The sequence below is a fragment of the Malaclemys terrapin genome, chromosome 7 (assembly GCF_027887155.1).
Source record: "Malaclemys terrapin pileata isolate rMalTer1 chromosome 7, rMalTer1.hap1, whole genome shotgun sequence".
NCBI classification, from domain to species: domain Eukaryota; kingdom Metazoa; phylum Chordata; order Testudines; family Emydidae; genus Malaclemys; species Malaclemys terrapin.
Window position 1 is genome coordinate 78,674,992 of NC_071511.1, and position 20,892 is coordinate 78,695,883.

At 37.5% G+C, this 20,892-nt stretch overlaps 1 protein-coding gene across 4 annotated transcripts in view; it reads right to left on the reverse strand.

Annotated features, from left to right (window-relative positions):
* The window catches only part of ANK3 (ankyrin 3), a 280,404-nt gene that overhangs the window by 24,596 nt on the left and 234,916 nt on the right, over nt 1-20,892 (reverse strand). For 3 of the 4 annotated variants that reach the window (XM_054035313.1, XM_054035315.1, XM_054035312.1), the window contains 4 exons: nt 8,998-9,072; nt 7,871-8,002; nt 6,099-6,242; nt 2,916-3,600 (listed from right to left, as the gene is read on the reverse strand). In XM_054035313.1, the coding sequence (XP_053891288.1) occupies nt 2,916-3,600; nt 6,099-6,242; nt 7,871-8,002; nt 8,998-9,072 (1,036 nt within the window). Of the gene's footprint in view, nt 1-2,915; nt 3,601-6,098; nt 6,243-7,870; nt 8,003-8,997; nt 9,073-9,687; nt 17,410-20,892 lie in introns of all 4 variants that reach the window. The other variant, XM_054035314.1, reaches the window with a different exon arrangement.

Consider the following 20,892-nt stretch of genomic DNA (forward strand, 5'->3'; position numbering starts at 1 on the left):
CATTTAAGTATTCTGTCTGTAATTCATTTAATCAGGTACAATATCTCTTGAATTAGGTATATTTCTCAATTAACCCAATTTATCTCTGGATAAATCATACCAATATTAGATCATTCACATTGCAGTATTGAATTTCTCATCACTTAAATCCTACAGCCACTGAAGTCAATGGCAAAACTCCCAATGAATTCAATGAGAGAGGATCTAGCCCTTAATAAGTATCTCAAAATGTTTTAAGCCAGATCCTGAGGTGGTATAAATTGGTGTTGCTCCACTGAAGGCAATGGAGCTCTGCTGATTTATACCAGCTGTGGATTTTACCCCTTAAATTGATTTCACTCATGAAAGGTGCAAATCAAGAACCAAGAACCAAGAATCCAGCCTAAATATTAAGTTGAGGGGCTTGGCAGATACAATGGGCAACAGCTACAGTAGTGCCTTCCACCCCTTCACCACATATGAAAGGCATGGGACTACAAAGTCTTTCAAGAAATAGACTATGAATGCCCTTGATCCTGCAAAGCAATTGACCATTGGAAAGCAGACAATCTCCTCTGCCCACTTTTAAAAAGGTGTGGTAGGCTGATGTGACAGAAATTATTTCATATAAACATCTTATTTATAAAATTAATTACAATCCTGAAGAATTTGGGATATGGCAAAAATTAACCTCTTACTTGTGGCAAAACAAAGATATGCAAGCAAAGGGAACAGAGATTTAGGGAGTGGTGTGGGAATGGAAGTGGAGCAGTACAGGACTCTGCTTTTATAAAGTGTTTATTTATTGTTTGTCCATAGTTCATATTCTTCTTCTGCATAAATCTGTTTAATTGATTTTAAATAAAAAGACATTTACTTTTAAAAAATGGAAAAGAAATATCATCAACAACACTGGAAACACCTAGCTCTGAAACAGACACATTAACTACCAATCCTGATACATTATTTCAAAGCTACTTATTACTGTTGTTATTAATTATTAATTATTATTATTATATTTCTTTATTCATATTCTGGTAGTATCCACAATGTGTTAGGCACTGTCCCCATCCCAAAGAGCTTACTATCTAAGATTTCTTGTGAAGAAAAATTGTTTAAAAGGGATGCAGCATAGCCATGTTCCTACAAATTATGACAATGCAGCAAAGAAAATGACAAACAGGAAGTGAAGACTGGTTGAAGGGAGACTCCAGAAAGTGCACTTGTTGCATGATAGCTAGTGAGCTTTACACTTTTGTTCAGAAAATGAACTACAGATGATCATTTAAGTACTAGAGTAGTTCATGCACATGGTCGAATGAATACATTTTACTGGGATTGTACTCTGAAGTATATTATTGCAGGCTTGATTATTATTTGTGCTTGACTCTTTCTGTATGGGAGTGGAAATGCCATGAATGTGGTGTTTCCTTCTACGGTATTTCTGCATAAATGGCAGGGGGGGTTGCCCTCCCATTCCTCAAAATCTGCCTGGCTTTGGAGATCTGAAGCAGGCAGGAGACATCCACATAGAGGCTCCTTTCCTTTGCACAGCTACCCAGGGATACTAACACTGTTGGCCTAGTTCCACATTATGGAGAGGAAAGCAGCACAATTTACTTCTGGCTTAACTGGGTTGTAGAAGAGAACCCATGAGAGCAGGGCACAGACACCAATTCATTTGTGGATGTGGAAGGGAACACTGAGTAGGGGGCATTAATAAATAAACAATAAGCTAACCATACTTAGAGTATGTCTACACTGGAGCTGGAGGTGTAATTTCCAGTGTGGGTAAACACACCTGTGTTAGCTGTGATCAAGGCAGTGTGCTAAAATAGCAGTGGAGTGGGCTAATCAGCCGAGTATGATCCTGTCTGAAACATAGGTACATACTAGGGCGGTTAACCAATCCTGCTACTTGTGTTACCATGCCAAACGGACATTTTTAGCACACTGGCTTGATCAGTGCTAGTACAAGTATGTCTACCCAAACTGGAAATTACACCTCCAGCTCCAACATAGACATAACCTCTATTAATTACTTTTTTTCAGTGTTGTGGTGACATAGGCCTGGTCCACACTAACTCCCCACTTCGAACTAAGGTACGCAAATTCAGCTATGTTAATAACGTAGCTGAATTCGAAGTACCTTAGTTCGAATTTACCGCGGGTCCAGACGCGGCAGGCAGGCTCCCCCGTCGATGCCGCGTACTCCTTTCGCCGAGCTGGAGTACCGGCGTAAACGGTGAGCACTTCTGGGATCGATCCCAGAAGACCGATTGCTTACCGCCGGACCCGGAGGTAAGTGTAGACCTACCCGCAGACATAGCATTTAAAAGACAGTCTATTCTTAAACAGCATAGTTTAGTGAATATTGATTTTTAACTTTTTATTTTCACTGTCTTTTAAACAACTAGTGAAGTTCTTGCTTGCTGTGAGGATGCCTAAGCCTGTTGTATGCATCATTTAAGACAGTTATAATATTTTACAAATTATTTAAATGTTGGCTTTAGATATTTAGTTGTCAGAAATGTTTTTTTTAAGTTATCCTAATTCTAAAGCTGTCAGTGGGAGAGAAGCATAGTTGCAAGATATGTATTAAGGGCCTAATCAGTTGACCTAAATTACTTTTGGAGTGTTTCCACTGGCTTCAATGGGCTTTGGATCAGACCTTTACAGAAAACGTAATCTACATCTAACAGAAGATAAAGCATAGTTATCTGACCCATATGATGATAGGTATTTAAAAATATATATATTTTCTTGGACCTTGCTGATAGTGTTCCAGATTTGTGTAACAAATGCAAATACATTAAAACCATGCTATGAACTTGAATAACTTCAGAAGGCTTTTTTTAGAAATCTAACATCTGGAGGTGAAAATAACATTGAAAATGATTTGTTTGAAGACAAACGTCTATATTCCAGATCCTTACCTATCATCTAGCCGATCTAGTAGTTCACCACTTATTCTGCGCCCAGGCGTTGGTGGTTCAACATGGATACTTGATGCCTCACTCTGCCAACCTGTAATTGAAGACATTTCCTGTTCTGCTTGCTGAACATCTTTAAGAATAGACCACACTTTTTCTTCCGTCATCTCCTCAGACTCAACTCCTTCTTCAAGATGAATGTCCTCAAACAGAGATTTAAGCTTTTCTTCTGTCATCTCCTCATCAGTACCAGACTTTTCTCTCTCATGCTGTTCAGTTCTCACTCCTGTTTGACTAGTCTCTTCACTCTGTATTTGTTTTGAGTACTTAGCATCTTTTGATATCCCACCATAACTACCAAGATACCGAGGATAATCATTCAGGTCCACTTCCTCCAAATGGCTTTGGCCTACAGACATATCTTTAGGTGTTCTTTCTTTAGGTACTGGGAAATCAGGTTTGCTGTCTTCCAGTGAAGTATCTTCTTCAATCACCACTGGAGGTCCTCCTGCTGTACCGTCTATATTTCCCTGTGAAGTCACTAATGCATCACTCAGTCTACTAGGAGTTCTAAGGGGTGACTCTATACTAGAGATATCACTAAAGAAATCATCTTGATGGAAAGGGGTGGTTGGCACGAAGCGCAACCCAGTGGGAGTTTCCAGTTCCACTTGAATGGTGGGATAACCTAAGGAAGACAGTACATTTGGACTGACTGGAATGAAGTATGGAGCAATACATAAGTAAACATGTAAAATGATTGATGAATTACAGAAAATATGAAAATATGAAAATGAGATGTTGTAGCCATTTAAGTGTGAATGTAAATTTGATAGATTTATTGGTTTACCCAAATGGATGCAACACAAATTAGAGTAGCTAAAATGGCTAGTTTCTAAAATGGTGGCAGCTACTGCTTTTGACTTCTTCAGAAATCAACACTCTGTAAAGGTTCTAATGAATGGTTTTGAAGCCACTTTAAGATTTTTATAGCTACAGCACACTGACTCATGAGCAAGCAAATGGAATAAATATGTATAGAGTTGGTGGTCCTTTATATCTAACATTGTATTTTGTGGCCAAATTATGTAACACTCTCTCTCTTTGTTTTGGTTCGTGCAAACTTGATGAACATAATCTAAAGGAAGAATCTGATCATAATGCTGGACAGCCAGGTTGTGTTGTGTGGCGTGTATGTGTGTGGGGTGGGTGGGCGGGGGTATTTTTGTTGTTGTTACAAATATCTATGTCTAAAATAGGTCCACATTTTTAATATCCTAGTTTTAAAATTTACACAATATTTACAATACTATGCACTAGTATACTCCAATTTAATCATTGTGCCACAAAAATATAATCATTAAGGAACAAAGAGTAGAAATGAATCTCAGTGTGGCTGGGAAAGAAGAGTAGATTTTAAAATACAGCAGAATAAAATCTAAAAATAAAAAGGTGTCAGCAAAAGGATTACAGAACACAAACACCACAGGGGAAGAATCTATATAAAAATTTCTGGTACAGTAAAGTTATATAGATGAGAGGACTGTAGTGAGTAAGGAGATCTTGGTGATCTTGGAGACTGAGGAGATCTTGGTGACATGGGTACAATCAGAAACACTGATCAAATAAAGAGAGAAAAGAAAAGATAAGTAATGAAAACATGGGAAAAATCATTCTCAAGGATTAGACTGAATACACACAAATGAATGACAATGAAATATAAAATTTACGCTCCAGTAAACAAATATTAGGCTGAATATCCTAGGAAAGGAAGACATGTTTGGGGGTTAAGTTGACATTGTGGTGCCTGTTGAAGGAGGTGTATCAACAGGATTTTTTCTGAATCAGCTGAGAGAAAGGTAAAGAGTGGTCTGGTCTTGGTGAGGAAAGGAAATTTGAGGAAGGTGAGGAGAAGAGAAGAGGAGAGACAGAAAGTAACTGTGGAGAAGCACATTTTCACTGCTGCTACGATTAAAAGGTGCAAGCAACATTTCAAGAGGAACTTTCTTAAAATGTCAACAGAAAATTATTTCTGCAATGCAATGATTCAATGACCAATGCTGCTGCTTAATAATAGAGCACATTAAACTTATATAGTCTAATAATCAGAAAATCCCAATATAATGCAGGAAAAAGATTAAGACATCAATACATATTTGAAGAAAATATATACAAAAGAGGCTGTTTTGTACATAAGACTTGAATTGTATATAAGATTTTAAGATTGGCAGGGTTTTAAATCAGAGCTGAGGTGACCAGTGCCACCAGTGTATTTTAAAGATAATTTCAAAAAAGAAATAGCAGTAATTAGTGGCTCCACAGGACCAATATAAAATATACGTTTGCTTATTGCCATTCTGTTGTATAATTAGAACACCATTTGTCCTGCAATTCTTGACTTACAATATCTGGCTCAAAATTAACCCAAATTACTCTGTAATTATCTTGTATAGTTGTAAACTATTACAAGTTTCCACTTATGTAAAATTGATATTTTCTCATTCAAAAATTAAACACTCGGGTTTATATTGCCATTTTATATTTGGAAAATTATGGTTTAGTTTCTGAAAGGTTTCAAGTATAAATTATGAATAAATTCATTTTTCTCAAAGCTGCACATTAGTAAATTGCAAATTCTTTTAGTGTACATGCCATTACTAAACACTCATTTCTTTTTAGGAGAAGATTTCCTAATGCCTAGTGTTTGGAGATGAGACTGAAGGATATCTTTTTTCCTGGTAGTGTAGGGGACAGTATACCACCATCTACATTACAAATATTTTTTAATGCATGAACAACTGTCTAAGTATATGATTTTTCATTTGACAATTGAAATTGAAAAACTCAAGTGCCTGATCAATCTGCACTGAAATTAGTGGGAACAACTTTATTCATGTGTATATTTTCAGGATTGGACCCTTAGCTTTTGAGACACAAGCTGACATAAAATGAAAGTTGAAAATACTATACAAATGTATATTAGAGTTTTGCATTTCATATTGCATTTATGAAAGTGATTCTAAATATCATAATTGTGATTTTGAAGAGAGGAAAAAAACTTTAAAATGAAAAGAAATTAATTAGTCCTTCACAATTTACTGTGTTTTGAGAAAAGGTCTGTTTATAATATTTTTCTGTATTATTGGACATATTATTGAAATAAACATGTGCACAGAATTCAATTACCATCAACGGGATCATGAAAAACGTTATTTTCATCTGCAAAACTTCTGGTGCCTGAAATGTTTCCATAATCAAATATTGGTCCTTCCAACAGGGTCACAATATCTATTCGGTTAATTTTTGTCAATACAGAGGTTAAGGCATCAGCTGGAAAATATAATAAGTAACATGTCAGAAAAAAATTCAGTCATCTTTGAGCTATGTAATTGTTTCTCTCAGTCTCAATCATACTGGATTAATTAGAAGATGCTGAGACATATGTTTCACCTCAGTGCTTTTGTTTGGTTCTGGAAAGTTATATTTACTAGCTTGTCTAAAAATCATTCTGTGGTACACTTATATGAGGCATATAATGTCTAGTATGATTCTCCTTCACAAGGTAATTACATTGTTTTTGATGCCATCATTAGAAGCAACATGACTGAGACCAGAGGGTTCCTAAAGAATATATTTCCTTGCTACTACAACAAAATATCCTTCCACTAAGGATGTCATTGTAGACTTTGGAACAACAGGTGACTGAACATAGGGCTAATGATCAATAAATGCGATGTGCGGTTTTGTCGTAGCCATGTCAGTCCCAGGGCATTAGAGAGACAAGTTGGGTGAGGTAATCATATCTTTTATTTAGACCAACTTCTGTTGGTGAGAGAGAGAAGCTTTTGGAAGAACTCTGGGTAGCTCAAAAGCTTCTCTCTCTCACCAACAGAAATTGGTCCAATAAAAGATATTACCTCACCCACCCTGTCTCTCTAATAAATGTGATGGTATTTAGATGTGGAGAAATCTTGTTGCGCAGATGGTATTTCTGCAAATGACCCTAAGGGTGGATCCCTTTCACATTCACCCTTACATTTCAGACTTTTATTTTTGTTAAATTATAAGGCATGTCCCCTAAAGATCTAGGGACAGAAAGGGTCCTCCCCCATCCCATGGCAGAAAAGGATCTGAACAAAGTAAAATCAGTGCAGCTCAGCTGAAACAGGGATAGGACTGGTGGGGAAGTCCATACAGTTCATCTGCAGCTTTTGCAGGGAGCTAGGGGGTGGCTGGTGGAATCACAACTCTCCAGACTCACTGGCCAAACCCAAACATCATGGGGGAGGGGGAGGGCTCAGCGTGTATAATGGCTGCAATAATGGCAACAGGATGGTTCAGCATCCACTCTGCAACCTCTTATTGGGGATTCTGTCCCACTAACACATGCGGCCCACCCCAAGGTACAGGCTGAGTACTTATAAACTGTACACATTCTTCAGTGGTTTTACTGACAAAACTAGTGAAAAAGGACACTTGAAAACTCGAAGAAAAATTATCCTCATTCCTTTTCATATGCCTGGAGAATAATAGGCATTCAGAAGATGGATCAGGCCAGTGACACATGTTGGAGCTGATCGGGACAGCTAGGAAGGAGATTTAACTGAGCTAAAGCAGGATTGTATGGATTGGAAGATGGCAGAAGACACTACTGTCCCACTATGAAGGCCAAGAACTGAAGGTTTAGCATCTCTCTTCCAGTATGCAACAATTCAAATGAAGTAACTACATGAATAGATACGGTAATTACCAATTGAATACATATTATAATTTCTTGAACTCTGGTAAAAATAGCTAGAGCAGGAATTGTTATTTCATGAGTGCTACTTAGAAAAGCTTTATTATGTTTTCATATTCATGTTCAAATAATCAAGATGATGGGAGCTACACTATTTAGAATATGGCAACATATGAAGTTGTGTATAATTGATAATCAACAACAATTGCTCTGAACTTACTTGTAGCATTTTTCCCATCTCTGGTAACCCATTTTTTTAATAACATGAAACTTTGAGCAATCAGAGAATTGGGGTTTTCTACACGGATTTGATTAATTTCATCCACAGAAAAATTCAGTTCTCTTGCCAGTTCTATAAAGCAAGAAAAAATATACCATTATCATCATGTCAGTCTTATCTTGTCAATTCTGTAAAAGTAACAGCTTTATTAGGTCACACAGATGAATTAATGTAAAAAAATATCTGACACATAGTTTATAATTAATTTATGAGATAATTACAACCAGGGTATTAAAACTTCCCAGAAAGACATCATGCCATATCTTGTAATCATATCCCTGGTAGGTATTATCATACCTACGTCAAGTACACACACTGCTGTAAGGTAAAAATTGTGATCAAAATCTCTGCAGAGGTTACCTTATTGCTGTTGATTTTTAAAATCTTGTATGCTGTAATACTTGATATCAAGATTACTACATATCTCTCTTCATCTACACTATAATCACTGATACATGGTGACACAGTACAATGAGCTGAGTTTATGAGAGGAGTTGATTTGCATTGCTGTACAGTATAGAACTGCAGGACTACTACAATTATTGTTATGGGCCTGATTCTCAGAGGTGGTGAACACCTGTAACTGTTGCTGAAGCCATTGGGAGCTTGTGGTGCTCAATGCTTCGGAAAATCAGGACACTGGACAATGGGAAAAGTCATACTACCCCAGATGAGTGTCCAGCCAGCAAGTTCCCAACCCTCTCAACCCATTTGTGCCAACTATTCCCAGAACAGTTGGCACAAACAGTTAAGGAGAATACAATTCTTTCACCATTTTCAATAGAAGTGTTTGTTTATTTACTGATCAATGGCAAGACAATTCAGCCATTAGCATTTCCTGGGAAGTTTCTTCTTTTAACTGAAAATCTATTGAAATGTTTATGGACTCCACTTTTGGGAGATGGAGAACACCGCCGACAACATGCACAGAACCCTCAATTCTGAGTGACTTCTATGGGAACTGAATATGGTCAAGTCCATAAAGAACTTGTTGTACCTTACTATAAAAGATGATCTGCAAAAATAATTGCTAAATTCAATTTCAGTTTGACAGCATAAAAACGTACCTGTCCAGCTAAGTCCCAGATGATCAGCTACAATTGCCATCCTTATGTCTGTTCGTTCACATGGACTCTGTGGACCTGTGGTTTACAATTTCTTGATTAAAAGATTTTGTAAAGAAACCTGCTCTACTGGACAATAGTTTTTAATATTTTAATTTTACCAAGTTGCTGGTGTTCAGATTGTATACTAAAATGATTGTGTCTTAATAACCTACAAAATAATTTCTTTGTCACAGCTTTTCTATTTTCACCTGTCTAAAGCCAAATGTCAAACTACATGATGTTGTAGTATAATGAGACCAAACATGCTGACAGTCTAGCTATTGGACTATACACAAATTGTTCTATTATTGGTGAAAAACACCAGGGTGGGATTAACATCCATTTTTTCTACTTTGACAGAAAGAAATTTGCTGTCACAAAATAAATCTTTAAAAGACCTGAGTTACATCAATGTCTTTGGCATGCTTCACTAGCTGTCTACAATATAGAATTTGTTTAAAGGAAGAAAGAAGAGTATAAGACAGCACATACAGATGACAATGACAGAATGAGAACTACAGTAAGTCACTCCACAGGCAATCACAACAGTTCATGCACTAGGATCAACAAGTTGAAAGTTTTACAAACTAGGCTTGATCTCCACGAGGTGAGCCATGAGAGCTCCAGAAACCTGACTGCCTTCATTCTCACCAGTCCTCTTACTTCTCCTCCTCTCACTGTCGACCTTTTCAATCTTTGATTTTAAGGATGCTGCCTCTGTTCTCATATCTCTAGCAGACTTCGATGTAATGGAAGGCTGGTAAACTTGAGTAGCTTCTGATAATGATGTATTTCTTGATGAACTGTCTTCTTCATCATCAGACACTTCTGACTGCATCTTTTTCTCTTCATCAGATAGACGATCCACAAGCTTTAATGTCTCACCACTAATTCCCTTAAAATATTCAATAGAATGTTTACATACCTCCCTAAGCTGATTTTTCCTTACTTTAACTGTTGTCATTGTGATGGAGGTAGATCTTACCTTTACTGGTAATTTGGAAGGAAGCTGTTTGATTTTTCCTTTCTCTAACTGCTCTTGCTTTTGCATTGTTGGTGTTTTTCTAGATATAGCTAGATTTTTCCTGGCATTTTTTATTGGAATCTTAGATCTTACTTCTAGACATGGAGAAGAATTATTTTGTTTTATTTTGTTGGGTTTACTAGCCTGTCTCACTTTACTCGCTACACTTTTTTGGACATTATTTTGTGGGATGACTTCTTTTACTGAACTGGCCTTTATGGGAAGTTTTGATTTTGCTCTACTCCCTACCAACTCTCTTGACCTTTGCTGCTGTCCTTGTACTTTTTGCTTATCTGTTATTCTGTGTCCTTGTGTTGCCCCTGTCCCTCTTCCTGAAGTGCTTTTCATTTGGTTAGCTTTCTGTATGGAACACTTGGGTTCACAATGTTCTTTTAGCTCTACATTACAGGTAATATTATTTGTATGGCTACCAGATGAATCCAAATTGTTGTTGTTATTAAAATTATCTTTTTGAAAATCAAGTTTTTCTTTTTGCCTACAGCTTGTCTGGCTAGTAGCTGAACTTGTAATCACTGCTACAGTTTCATTTTCTAATCCCTGACCACTGGGCATCGCAGCTTCTATCTTATCTGTCACTTCTCCAGGGCCATCTTTCTTCAGAGTCATCGTGGAAGCAGAAATTCCCATTTTAATAGGTGTGCGCAATTTGGGATCAACTTTAGAAGTGTTAACAGTTGTCGATGATTTCTCCAGAGAGTTACTACCAAGTGTGGCTTCCATACAATCTCCACTGGCCTGGATGATGGGCTTATGTTCAACTGCTGTTGTTTCTACTTGTCTCTCTAAGTTTGTTTCTACAATGCTGTCCCCTGACTGTGGCTGTGTGATGGCAGTGACTGTACTTTTATCCCCTTCCCCCTTGTCCCCTGACTTCCCTTCAGAAGTATGCTCACCAATCTGAAAAAATTGGAGTCTTTCTTCAACAAAATCCCTCTTGCTCATGTCAATTGCACCACTGCGAGTCATCTCAAACATCTTCCCTTCATGAAATGGGAAGGGGTTGGGCTCACTAGTTGGAGTACTTTCATCTGTTGGAGTTCTGGCTGGAGTTGTATCAGGTGTTGTTGCTTGCGATCTGTCTTCTACTGCCAGACCAAATGGCTTAGCCTCATCATCCCTTGATTTAGTATCAAACACTTCATCATCTCCTCGATTATTGGACCATGGATCAAAATCCAGACTTTTGGTAGCTACTGTTTTAAAAGGTGTTGCAAATTCTTCATCTACTTTGTAACTGAAATATGAATCAGGAAACACAGTTCTGTCGGGGTGTCTGCCTTCCAAGGTGAAAAACTGTGCACCTGACTTCTGCTCGGTCTTTTCAGAACCTGTACCTTTTGAAAGTGGCTTGTCTTCTTCAGCGCCTACCTTTCCTTCCTCCTCAATAACTTCCAGTTTACTTTGGCTAAAGCAACGATCAGTCTGTTTTAAAATGCCCTCTGTAGTCCATATATCCTTTTTGGTTTCTACTGCTGGACCTGCAAGTTTAGAATCACTCTCAGTTAAACCATCGTCTTCATCTTGTAAATCATAACCATCAAGAGAGTCAATTTCAGTTGCATCTGTATCATGAGAGAATTCTGCAGTGGTTGCTATGGAACACTCGGTGATAGACTGGTCATTAGTCCCATTTTGTGCTATGTCATTCTGGGGTGACTCAAGACCAATGTCAAACTCATTAGGTTTTCCAGAACTGGGATACTCTAACTCTTTCTGGTTCTGACTCTTGTCAGAAACTTTGGGTTTTGAGGCTTCTTTCTGGTCATCTTCAACTTCTTTTAATTTAAAAGTATACTTTTTTAATGGAACTGGTTGATAGAGCGATTCATCATCACTAGAGTCACTGACATCTGCTCCCGGTGGCACGGGGGAAGGTGGCTGTACTCTTATGACTGGTTCAGCCAGTTGACATTTGTCGTGTTCATCTTGCAGATTTACTTCTATCATCTCCATTTCACTCTCAGGGGAATAACGATGATTCTTTTCTGACTCAGCTTGATCTGCATCTAATGGTGGAGGAGGTGGGAATTCAATGTAGGCAACTCTGTTACTTTTGGGTCTTTTGTTAGAGTCTTTGTTTATATTATTAGGCAATATTTTGTCAATTTTTGGTGCTTCCACTGCTGTGTGTTTTACAGAGGTTGACTTAGCCTCTGCTTCCTCTTCTGATTCCTCAGAAACCTCAGGTATGGGACTGGGCTTGCCTGGTATATAAGCTATTAGTGAGTCGGGTGTTTTAGAGGTAAACTCATAACTCACTTCCTCTGAGCTGGGTGTTTCTGGTGTTAAAGGGCTTTTCCCAGAGCTATCTATAAAGGATACTTGTTCTAGTGTGTCATCTTCTGGACTACCTTGTGGAGAAGGAGGTTGTTTTTGCTGTCTAGCTGTATAAAATGTCCCCCTAGTCTCTTGTACCGTCTTACTTTCCTGACTTACAATTTTTTTTACATTTCCTTGTTGCACCTCCTTTTCATACTGCTTTCCTACTTGAACAAAACTGACATAAACTGGCAAAGTCTTTATATCTTTCACTCCCTCACTATTTACTAAAGGTGCAACTTTATCCAAGTAATCAATGGGACTAGGGTCAAATACCTCACTTGAAGGAGATTCCTTTCCAGGACTAAAGTCTAAAGAATCAGGTGATTTGCTAGGGGATATTTCAGTTTCCTCCACTGGAGGACTTAACACTATGGAACCTTGTTGCTTGGTAACTTTAGTGACTTTTGAATGTTTTATTTTTTCATCTTCTACATAATCAAATTCTCTCTGAACTTGCTCCTTAATCATAGTTGACTGGGACACTTTAGCTGACAGTTCATATACTGATTTTTTTGACTGATCATAAACACTATCAAGAATGGTAGGAGACGACATTCTTTTCTCCTCAGAAATTCTGACTGGAATGTGGGACACAGACGATTCCTTTCTTTTTGAAGTTTTATCTGTCATTTCATTGGTGTGTTCTCCTTCTCTGACAACAAATTCTCTGTACAGAACCTTTTTTGATGGAGATTTTACAGTCGTTTCCTTCACCTCCTTTGAATGAGATCCATGTGTTGACAATTTGTGTTCACTCTCTGTCACAGTGATAAATTCACTCTTTTTGTTAGTTTTAGTCTCAGCATGGTCAACATGTTTTTCTTTCACCATATCTTGAACAAGTACATGGGAAAGTTTTTCTTTTTGTGTTTTATGGTTAGAAGCTCCAGGACTTTCCCATGTTCGATAGATTTTTTTGTCCCAATGTCCCTTAGCTGGTAAGTCTGAGCTATATGCCAAGTCTTTAGCTTGCTGTTCAGAAGTATATTCTAGCAGACTTTTACTTGATGTTTCAGTGCTCTGTTTCTGTACTTCTGAAGCACAAATGTCTTCTATAACTTTTCCTTTACCTTGGACATTATCTTCTTTCAATTTCATAGTAGTAAATTCTTTTTGCAATGATGTATTTCCTTCTGTCAGATCTACTTGCTTTGGGTGCTTTTCTCTTGCATAAAACTGATACACTGGTAGTTTGCTTTCTTGTAATTTCTTTACTGGAATTTTGGATTGACTATCTTGCTTTTTTTCTTCTTGAGATAGATCTTTAGTCCTTGGACTTATACTTTGTTCAAATTTAAGTCTAATGGAATTAAGCTTGGATTGTTTTAGCTGAAATCCAGTCTGTGAAGCTTCAGTTGTTTTACTCTGCAGAGCATTTCCTTTGTGTTCCATAGTTTGTTTACAGTCCCCTGTTTGTTGAGCAAGAATCCTTCTTTCAGGACTGCTGGGCAAACTTGCTGCTTTTCTTTCATCGGCTTTTGGAGAACACTTTCCATCATGCCCATACTGCCGCACTTTACTCCAGTCATCACTCAATGTCACTATTTCAGTGAGCAGTACTTTTTCAGGGCTGCTGCTGGCTGAGCTATGACTAGAATGCATTTCTTTGCCATTTTTTTTATGTTGCTTTTTCTCTGGAGATTGTAGCTCATCATTCAACTTTTCTGTTTTGTCCCGAAAAAACTGTGATACTTCAGTCAGTTTTTCTTCTGCCTCCTTAACAGTCCTGTCCACCCTGTCTTCATACATCATCTTTTCTCTACCTCTGTCTAATCTGTCCTCAGTAAAGCGCATCCACATGGCATGTTTTGGACTACTAACATCTCCAGTGTAGTGTAACACTGTCACTTTATCATAATGATCATCTTTAGACATTTTACCTACACCATTTTCAGACACATCTTTATAGATTTTGGAGATAATTTCTTTTTTGGGGGCAGTGGCTACTTTTTCTCTGCATCGTTTATCAGACCCCTGTAACTCTGAACTAAGGGGTAGAGCATGGTCAGTAACTGACTCCTCAGTATCAGAATGAGACACATCTAGCTTTTCTGAAAGAAGCATTTTCTCAGCAAACCTGTAAGACTCCCCTCTTAATTCTGACAACTCATCATCATGGTATTCTATTGAGTGTTGACTCAAAAGCTTCAGCGTTTTGTAAGAGTCATCAGACATGAGTTGAGCAGAACTAGGGCGACTGTCTTCTTCCTGGGACACAGGAGTATTTACTCTAGAAGATTCCAGATAAGAAGGAAGTGACTCTTCAGCTGTTAGCTCTTCTTCTTCTTGCTGACCTTGTTCATCAGAACAAGGAAAAGTATCATGTTTTTCCAAACCTTTTAAGTTAATATCTCCCCGAGGTAAGTCTTTCTGATATACATACATTTCTTTTTCTGGATGCTTTTTTGTTTGTCTAATAATGACTTCAGTAGGTTCAGCCTGATTACCTTTTTCAATATGGACCTCTATTATACGCTCCAGTTTGGGTTTCATTTTGCTGTCCTTCTCAGCATGGTGTGGTGAAGTTTCAGCAGACTTGCTAACATCTGATGTTACTGATGATTTATGTTCAAACAGACCTGCCAGTTCTTTGGAAGGGTCACGTCCTGATTGAAAGGCTTTCATTATGTCATGAACAGACATTGTTTCCTCAATTCTTTCCGAGGTACTTTCGGTGCACGGAGGTTTATGATAAACCATTCTAGTTGTAGTAGTGATGTGAGTTTCTTCTTTCACCCGGACACCTTTGCTAAGAACACACTTGTGGTCATCTTCTTCACTGCTGCTGCTTTTCATTTGAAATGCTTTAACCTTGTCTTTAATAGACCCAGTGGGTTTTTGTTCCAACTCCATTAAAGCAAGTGCAGGTTTCAATGAAGGTAGCTCCTCTGTTTGCTGCTCTGGAATCTCTTCTGATGATGGTTCATAGCTACGGATAACATGAACTACTTCAGTTCTTGTTTCTGTAATAACAGGAGGGATGGGTACATCATGGAAAAGTGGTTTTGGCCCTGTGCTTTCAGCACTTTGTGGGGCTGAAGGTGTTTTTTCACTTCTTGTTTCAAAGCCACTGTCAGACAAAGGACTTTTATCTTGGTCATGTAGAGAAAAATCATCTGGAGATTCTAAAATAGTATCTGTTCCAAAAAAGGAATCTGCAATTTTACATAATTCTTTTTCTGAAGTAGAAGGCCTCATGGAGGCTGGAGGCATTTTAAGTTTATGTTCCTGTAAAGCAATCACTGGTTTTAAAATGCGTTTTTGTCTCTCTTCATCTTTTTTCCCCTCTTCAAACTTGTACTTTATGGTTGCCAATGAACTACTACCAATATCATTTGTTAAATAATCAATGACTTTTGTCAAATTGTAATCCTTTTCAGATGCGGCTTTAGCTTTAATGTGCACTTTTTCTGGAACAGGATGGCACGTTATAGCCTGCTGTCTTGCTTCATCAATATCCTCTGGACTGAACTCTACCCATTCATCTTCAGATAAGTGTCCTTTATCACTTTTTGACCCTCTGGTCGACCCTTTATTTTCTAAACACACATCTTTTTTCAGTATCTCACTAACTTTTACCAAGTCTTCTTTTACTTTCTCAACAATTTTAAAGGGCTCTTCATCATCAATTCTACCCTCTTTTGTTAGTTCAGGTTGGAATGGCTTGTCCTCCGTTACATCTGTCTGCAATATCGCAGTCATCCTGATTAGGTCCTCTTTCATTTCAGCAACATCTTTCAATATCTCCTGGCTGGAGGATAAAGAAGATGGTGTAGACAATTTAAGAGCAGAGGGTGCTAAAAACAAGGATGATTTTATAGGAGATGAAGTTCGACTAAAGTGAGGTTGTGTACGTGTCTCTGTAGTCAATGTTTTACTAGGTGATAGTAATGCAGCTCCCGATTTTGTAAGTGAACACTCTGGAAGCTTCTTTAATGCTGGTTCAGATAAAATATTGACTAGAGAATATACTGGCACTGTTATTGTTGATGAAGTTACTGATGAGGTAGTTGCAGATATTGACCCAAAAGATGTATATAGTGCACCTGCAGAAGGAGTTCTTATTGACTGAAAAGCAGATGGTGTTGAAGACACAAATGCCCTGAGTGGAGAAAGTGGCATTGTAGTAGTGGTCGGAAACACTTTCTCAACTGTATCAGTGGCTGCATTAGCAGCACAACTTGCAGAATTTGTAGCTGCAGAGATCTTGTCTTGAAACGTAGCTGCAGGTTTGGATCCAGTTATTACACTGGCAGAAGATGGATATTTCAGAGGTGACATAGATCCATTAACCAATGCTACATCTGTAGGTCCAGGTATATGTTTCACAGGTGATGAGAGAGATGAAGTCATCATGACTTTAGACGATGAAACAGCATCAACTTCTGACTTAGCAGGAGACACCACTGACTTTAAAGGTGAAGTTAAAAGTGGTGATGCTGATGTGATGATAGACTTAAATGGTAAACTTGAAGAATACATGTTAATGTTCGATTTGGGGGATGCTGGAGGTGTCATAGTGATGGATGATCTCTCCAAAAGAGACCCTGCTGTAGTCACTGGAGATGTCCGAGAAGGAAATGTTGAAGTGGATGCCATCCCTTTTAAATTACTGGCTTCTGTTACTGCAGGAGCTCTGATGAAAGAACCAGAAGAAACTTGGATATTATATGGAGGCTGTGATACAACGGTTTTTATTGGTGAAGAGATTGTCCGAAATGATCTAATTGGAGATGCTACATCATTAACAGATTTAATTGAAGAGGTAGTAGAAGCTCCTAATGTGGATTTGATTGGAGAAGCAGAAGAAACAGACCATATTGATTTCAATGGGGAAGCTGTAGGAGTATTGGAGGAAGAGCTTGATAGGGAAGTGAAGCCTGATTTGGTTTGCCCAGGCACTGTAATTGGAGCTGTTGTCCATGACTGATATGGTCTTGTTGAAAAGAATGGCTTGTATGAATAAGTAGCAGGTAGGGATCTTGTTGCTCCTGCACTCCGTTCAACTGTTTCTTAAAGTTTTAAATCAAAATCAAACGTAAAATCAACAAAAATGATTGAAAAACAGAGAGACCAGAGAAGAAAATTGGTCAGTAAACGTTGTAATATTACAAAGAGTAAGTACATTTTTTTTATGAATCAGAATGAAATAGGCAAAAAGAATAATTAAAAAGGAAAAAAAAGAGGAATGAGTCATATAATTATGACTGATCCAAAATAAAAAGCAACATGAAATGAAAGACACTAAGCACATTGCAACCAAGTCCGCATACAATGGAAAACAGAAAACACAAAAGGAGGAATCCATAATGGTAAAAATAATAACCACAACCAAAATTCTTCTCTTACTTCCTTATTGACTTTCTGATGTGCTAGTTTTGAAATATTAATCTCAGTTCCATTTTGCCTGTATAGGTACGTCTTAGCTTTGTGCAACTATTACAATTATCCTTTTAGTAATTTCTATTGTTCTATCCTTAGCAGTATCATTAAACAACATATATTGTACCTATATAAAACAATATAAACTTGTGTAGAATGACATTAAATAGCTAAAATCCTTTTTGAAAACCACTCAAAACTATTTCATGCAGAACCCAAAATACCTTTAAGTGACAGGCAATTGATGTGCAAACTGTGAAGCAACTGGAATAAATTCAAATCTTTATCTATCCATGCACAATTCGTATATGCTTCACGCTCACAAAGCCAATAAGAGCAAGAACTTTTCTGAGTCAAGAGTTAAAAAAATAAAAAAATAAAAAGGAACCTTTTGCATTTTTTTCATGCGATATTCCTTTTGTTTGGTCAAACTAAAGTAAAACTTTAAATGAAATGATTTTAAGAAGCATTTGTCATACATGAAAAATGGAAAATATGATTTATGATAAACGTGAGCAAGCAAAGCCACTCAAACACTTTACTCATGCATAGTATACCACGTCAAAACAAGCAAATGAAGTAATACATTTTATATGCTGTATTATGCACAACATGTAAATAAATATTTTCATAAGAGGCATTTAAAAGAAGAGTACACTTTTTCTACAAGATGTAGTGTTTTACTCCTTTTGAGGAGATTTCTTGTATCAGCTCAAAGAAAGACCTGTTCAACTTTACATTTCTCAAAAGGTAACATTAGGTAAGTACTTGAAGAACAATATAGTAAGTAGATATGATCTGGCCAAGACAAATCTGTTAACTATGAGCATCCCCAAAAAGGCCCAACGTCAGATTTTGAAGTCACTGGAGGCAGGTACTAATCCAGAAGGCAGTATTTCTGGGAATGACATTACAGCTTCCATATCCTCTGACACAGCAATGACATTCAGAGAGTTTTTCCACAAATAAGTAAAATAACTTTTAGGCACAATTTCTTTATTTGGTGTTAGTAACGGAGCTAAAATATTCCAACTACCTATTCTACACACCTTTGTTTGAAGTTATATTGACAATTTATCAAAGCTGTTTGGTCTGTCTTATAGCTAGGCAAAAATTCACCATGAAAGAAACAAAATAAGACTCACATTAAGTTACTAAAGTTATGTCACACAAGCTTATCTAAAAAAGATGTTCAGTACACCATAGGCCCATATCCCAGAATGAGAAAATGTGGTGGGCCTACAAATATGAAGCAAAGATGTATAGATGCTTTTACTAGGTAATGCTATTGTAGTATTAGAACATTTAGGTTGAAGAGAGCTTGAATACTGGGCATACTGGCACAGTCTATTCCAAAAGACAGCCATTGAAAGCATACTAGTATAAATCATTTTAAAACTAAAGTCTGACCACTCCTTACTCTATCATTTCCCCTCTCTGAAAAACTTCATTAAATAAATGCTACCACAGTGATTTATTAGGAGTAGCTGCCAAGATTCAAAAGCAGTCACAAATCCAAAAAATAATAAGCCAACACAATAGTGAAGGGCAGTTATGAAATAAAAATAATTTGCTCTACACTTAAAGTATCTGTAAATGCCACTAGACTCTTGGTATGTTGTATCACGACAGTCTTACCACTACAATTTAATGAGACAATAAATCCAATAGCAGTCTCTCCTAATTGCAAATATTCTTTTCTCCATTACATCATGTATTCAGATATTTTAAAAACGCCTTGTCTATACTTCACATTACACTTGAGAAAAAGGACTGGGCCAAGGAAGCAACCTCACTGATGAAGTTAACGGTTATGAGATAACTGTGTGGGCTAGAAAAAAATATGGCTTTATTACTGATTTTTAAAAAAATAAAAAACTCAGTTATGTAATTTTCTAAGTGGAATAGCATATTTCAGAGACAGCAGTTGTTTTACATACCTGCACTTCCTGGGTACTGAATGAATTTGTCCCTTAGCCTCACACCCCACTATGCACATGACATGTGGAGACTGCATATCCTATAGTGTGTTATTCCCACTTCCTCATTTGCTAATGGTGAATGAAAATGGTGATTGAGCATATGTAAGTCTGCCCAACAGAATGATGCTCTATTCATAATTTACTTGAAGTGTATAGCCAGGCTAGAGACCAGATTCTAGTTCACAGGAGTGCTTCCTATTCTGCCTGACACATCTGTATAGGGCAGAGCAGAGTCCCTTAGATCAGTGCTCTTCTTCCTCCCTGCTTTAAATATTAGTAGAACACCTTAGCAGTGAAATACCATTGTCCCTATCACACAGACTGTGGCAGCGGGGGAGAGAAAAAAAGTCCACTGAAATCAGTGAAGCTGTCAGCTTCACTGAAAGTAGGTGCAGGTCCAGACTGAGTATCTTCTCTTTTTTTCAGCAGTCAGAGAGAGGTGAGGAAAGGAGAAACTGGTGCTCCCCATATCTGAGCAGATGTGGGGAGGAGTAAAAGGGAGGGAGAACATCCCAAAGACAATATGAAAATGACCCACCCAAGGACAACACTTTGGTGGGAAGCCACTTTAAACACCCTCTAGAAGCCACAATGGATGGTGGCAAGGTTTAGTGTGCTGGGTCTGTTTTCCTTGGTGCCCTCTGGGAGTTTTTAATCTTAAATATCAGTGTCTAGCTAGTAGGTTTTGTCTCCTCTGGTTATGTGGCCCTATGGATTTCTGTCTGCTGAGCAGTCTTGATTTTTGAGTTAAGACATGTTCTTTGGAGGTGAAAATGAAAAAGTGAAAAGAAAGTAAAATAAAAACAACTTTTTTCTTTCCAAACTTTTGGGAAAACATACTTAAGTTAAAAGTCTGGAGCAGATCATCTACCATTCTACAAATCAATAGGTAATGGAATATTAAAAGAATGAAGAGAGACTTTTATACCTTGATTAAACCCTTCCTCCATTCCTGGATTACAACTTCATTTAAGGTTTTTTCCCCCACCTCTTTTAGCAACTATGACTTTACTTTTGGTAAATCAATATAAGATTTCTTTTAATTTCGCATGGGGAGCCAGCTGAAAAAGATATATACAAGCTCCAAACTCATTCCAGACACCATAGCCAAACCTTTCCCTCTAT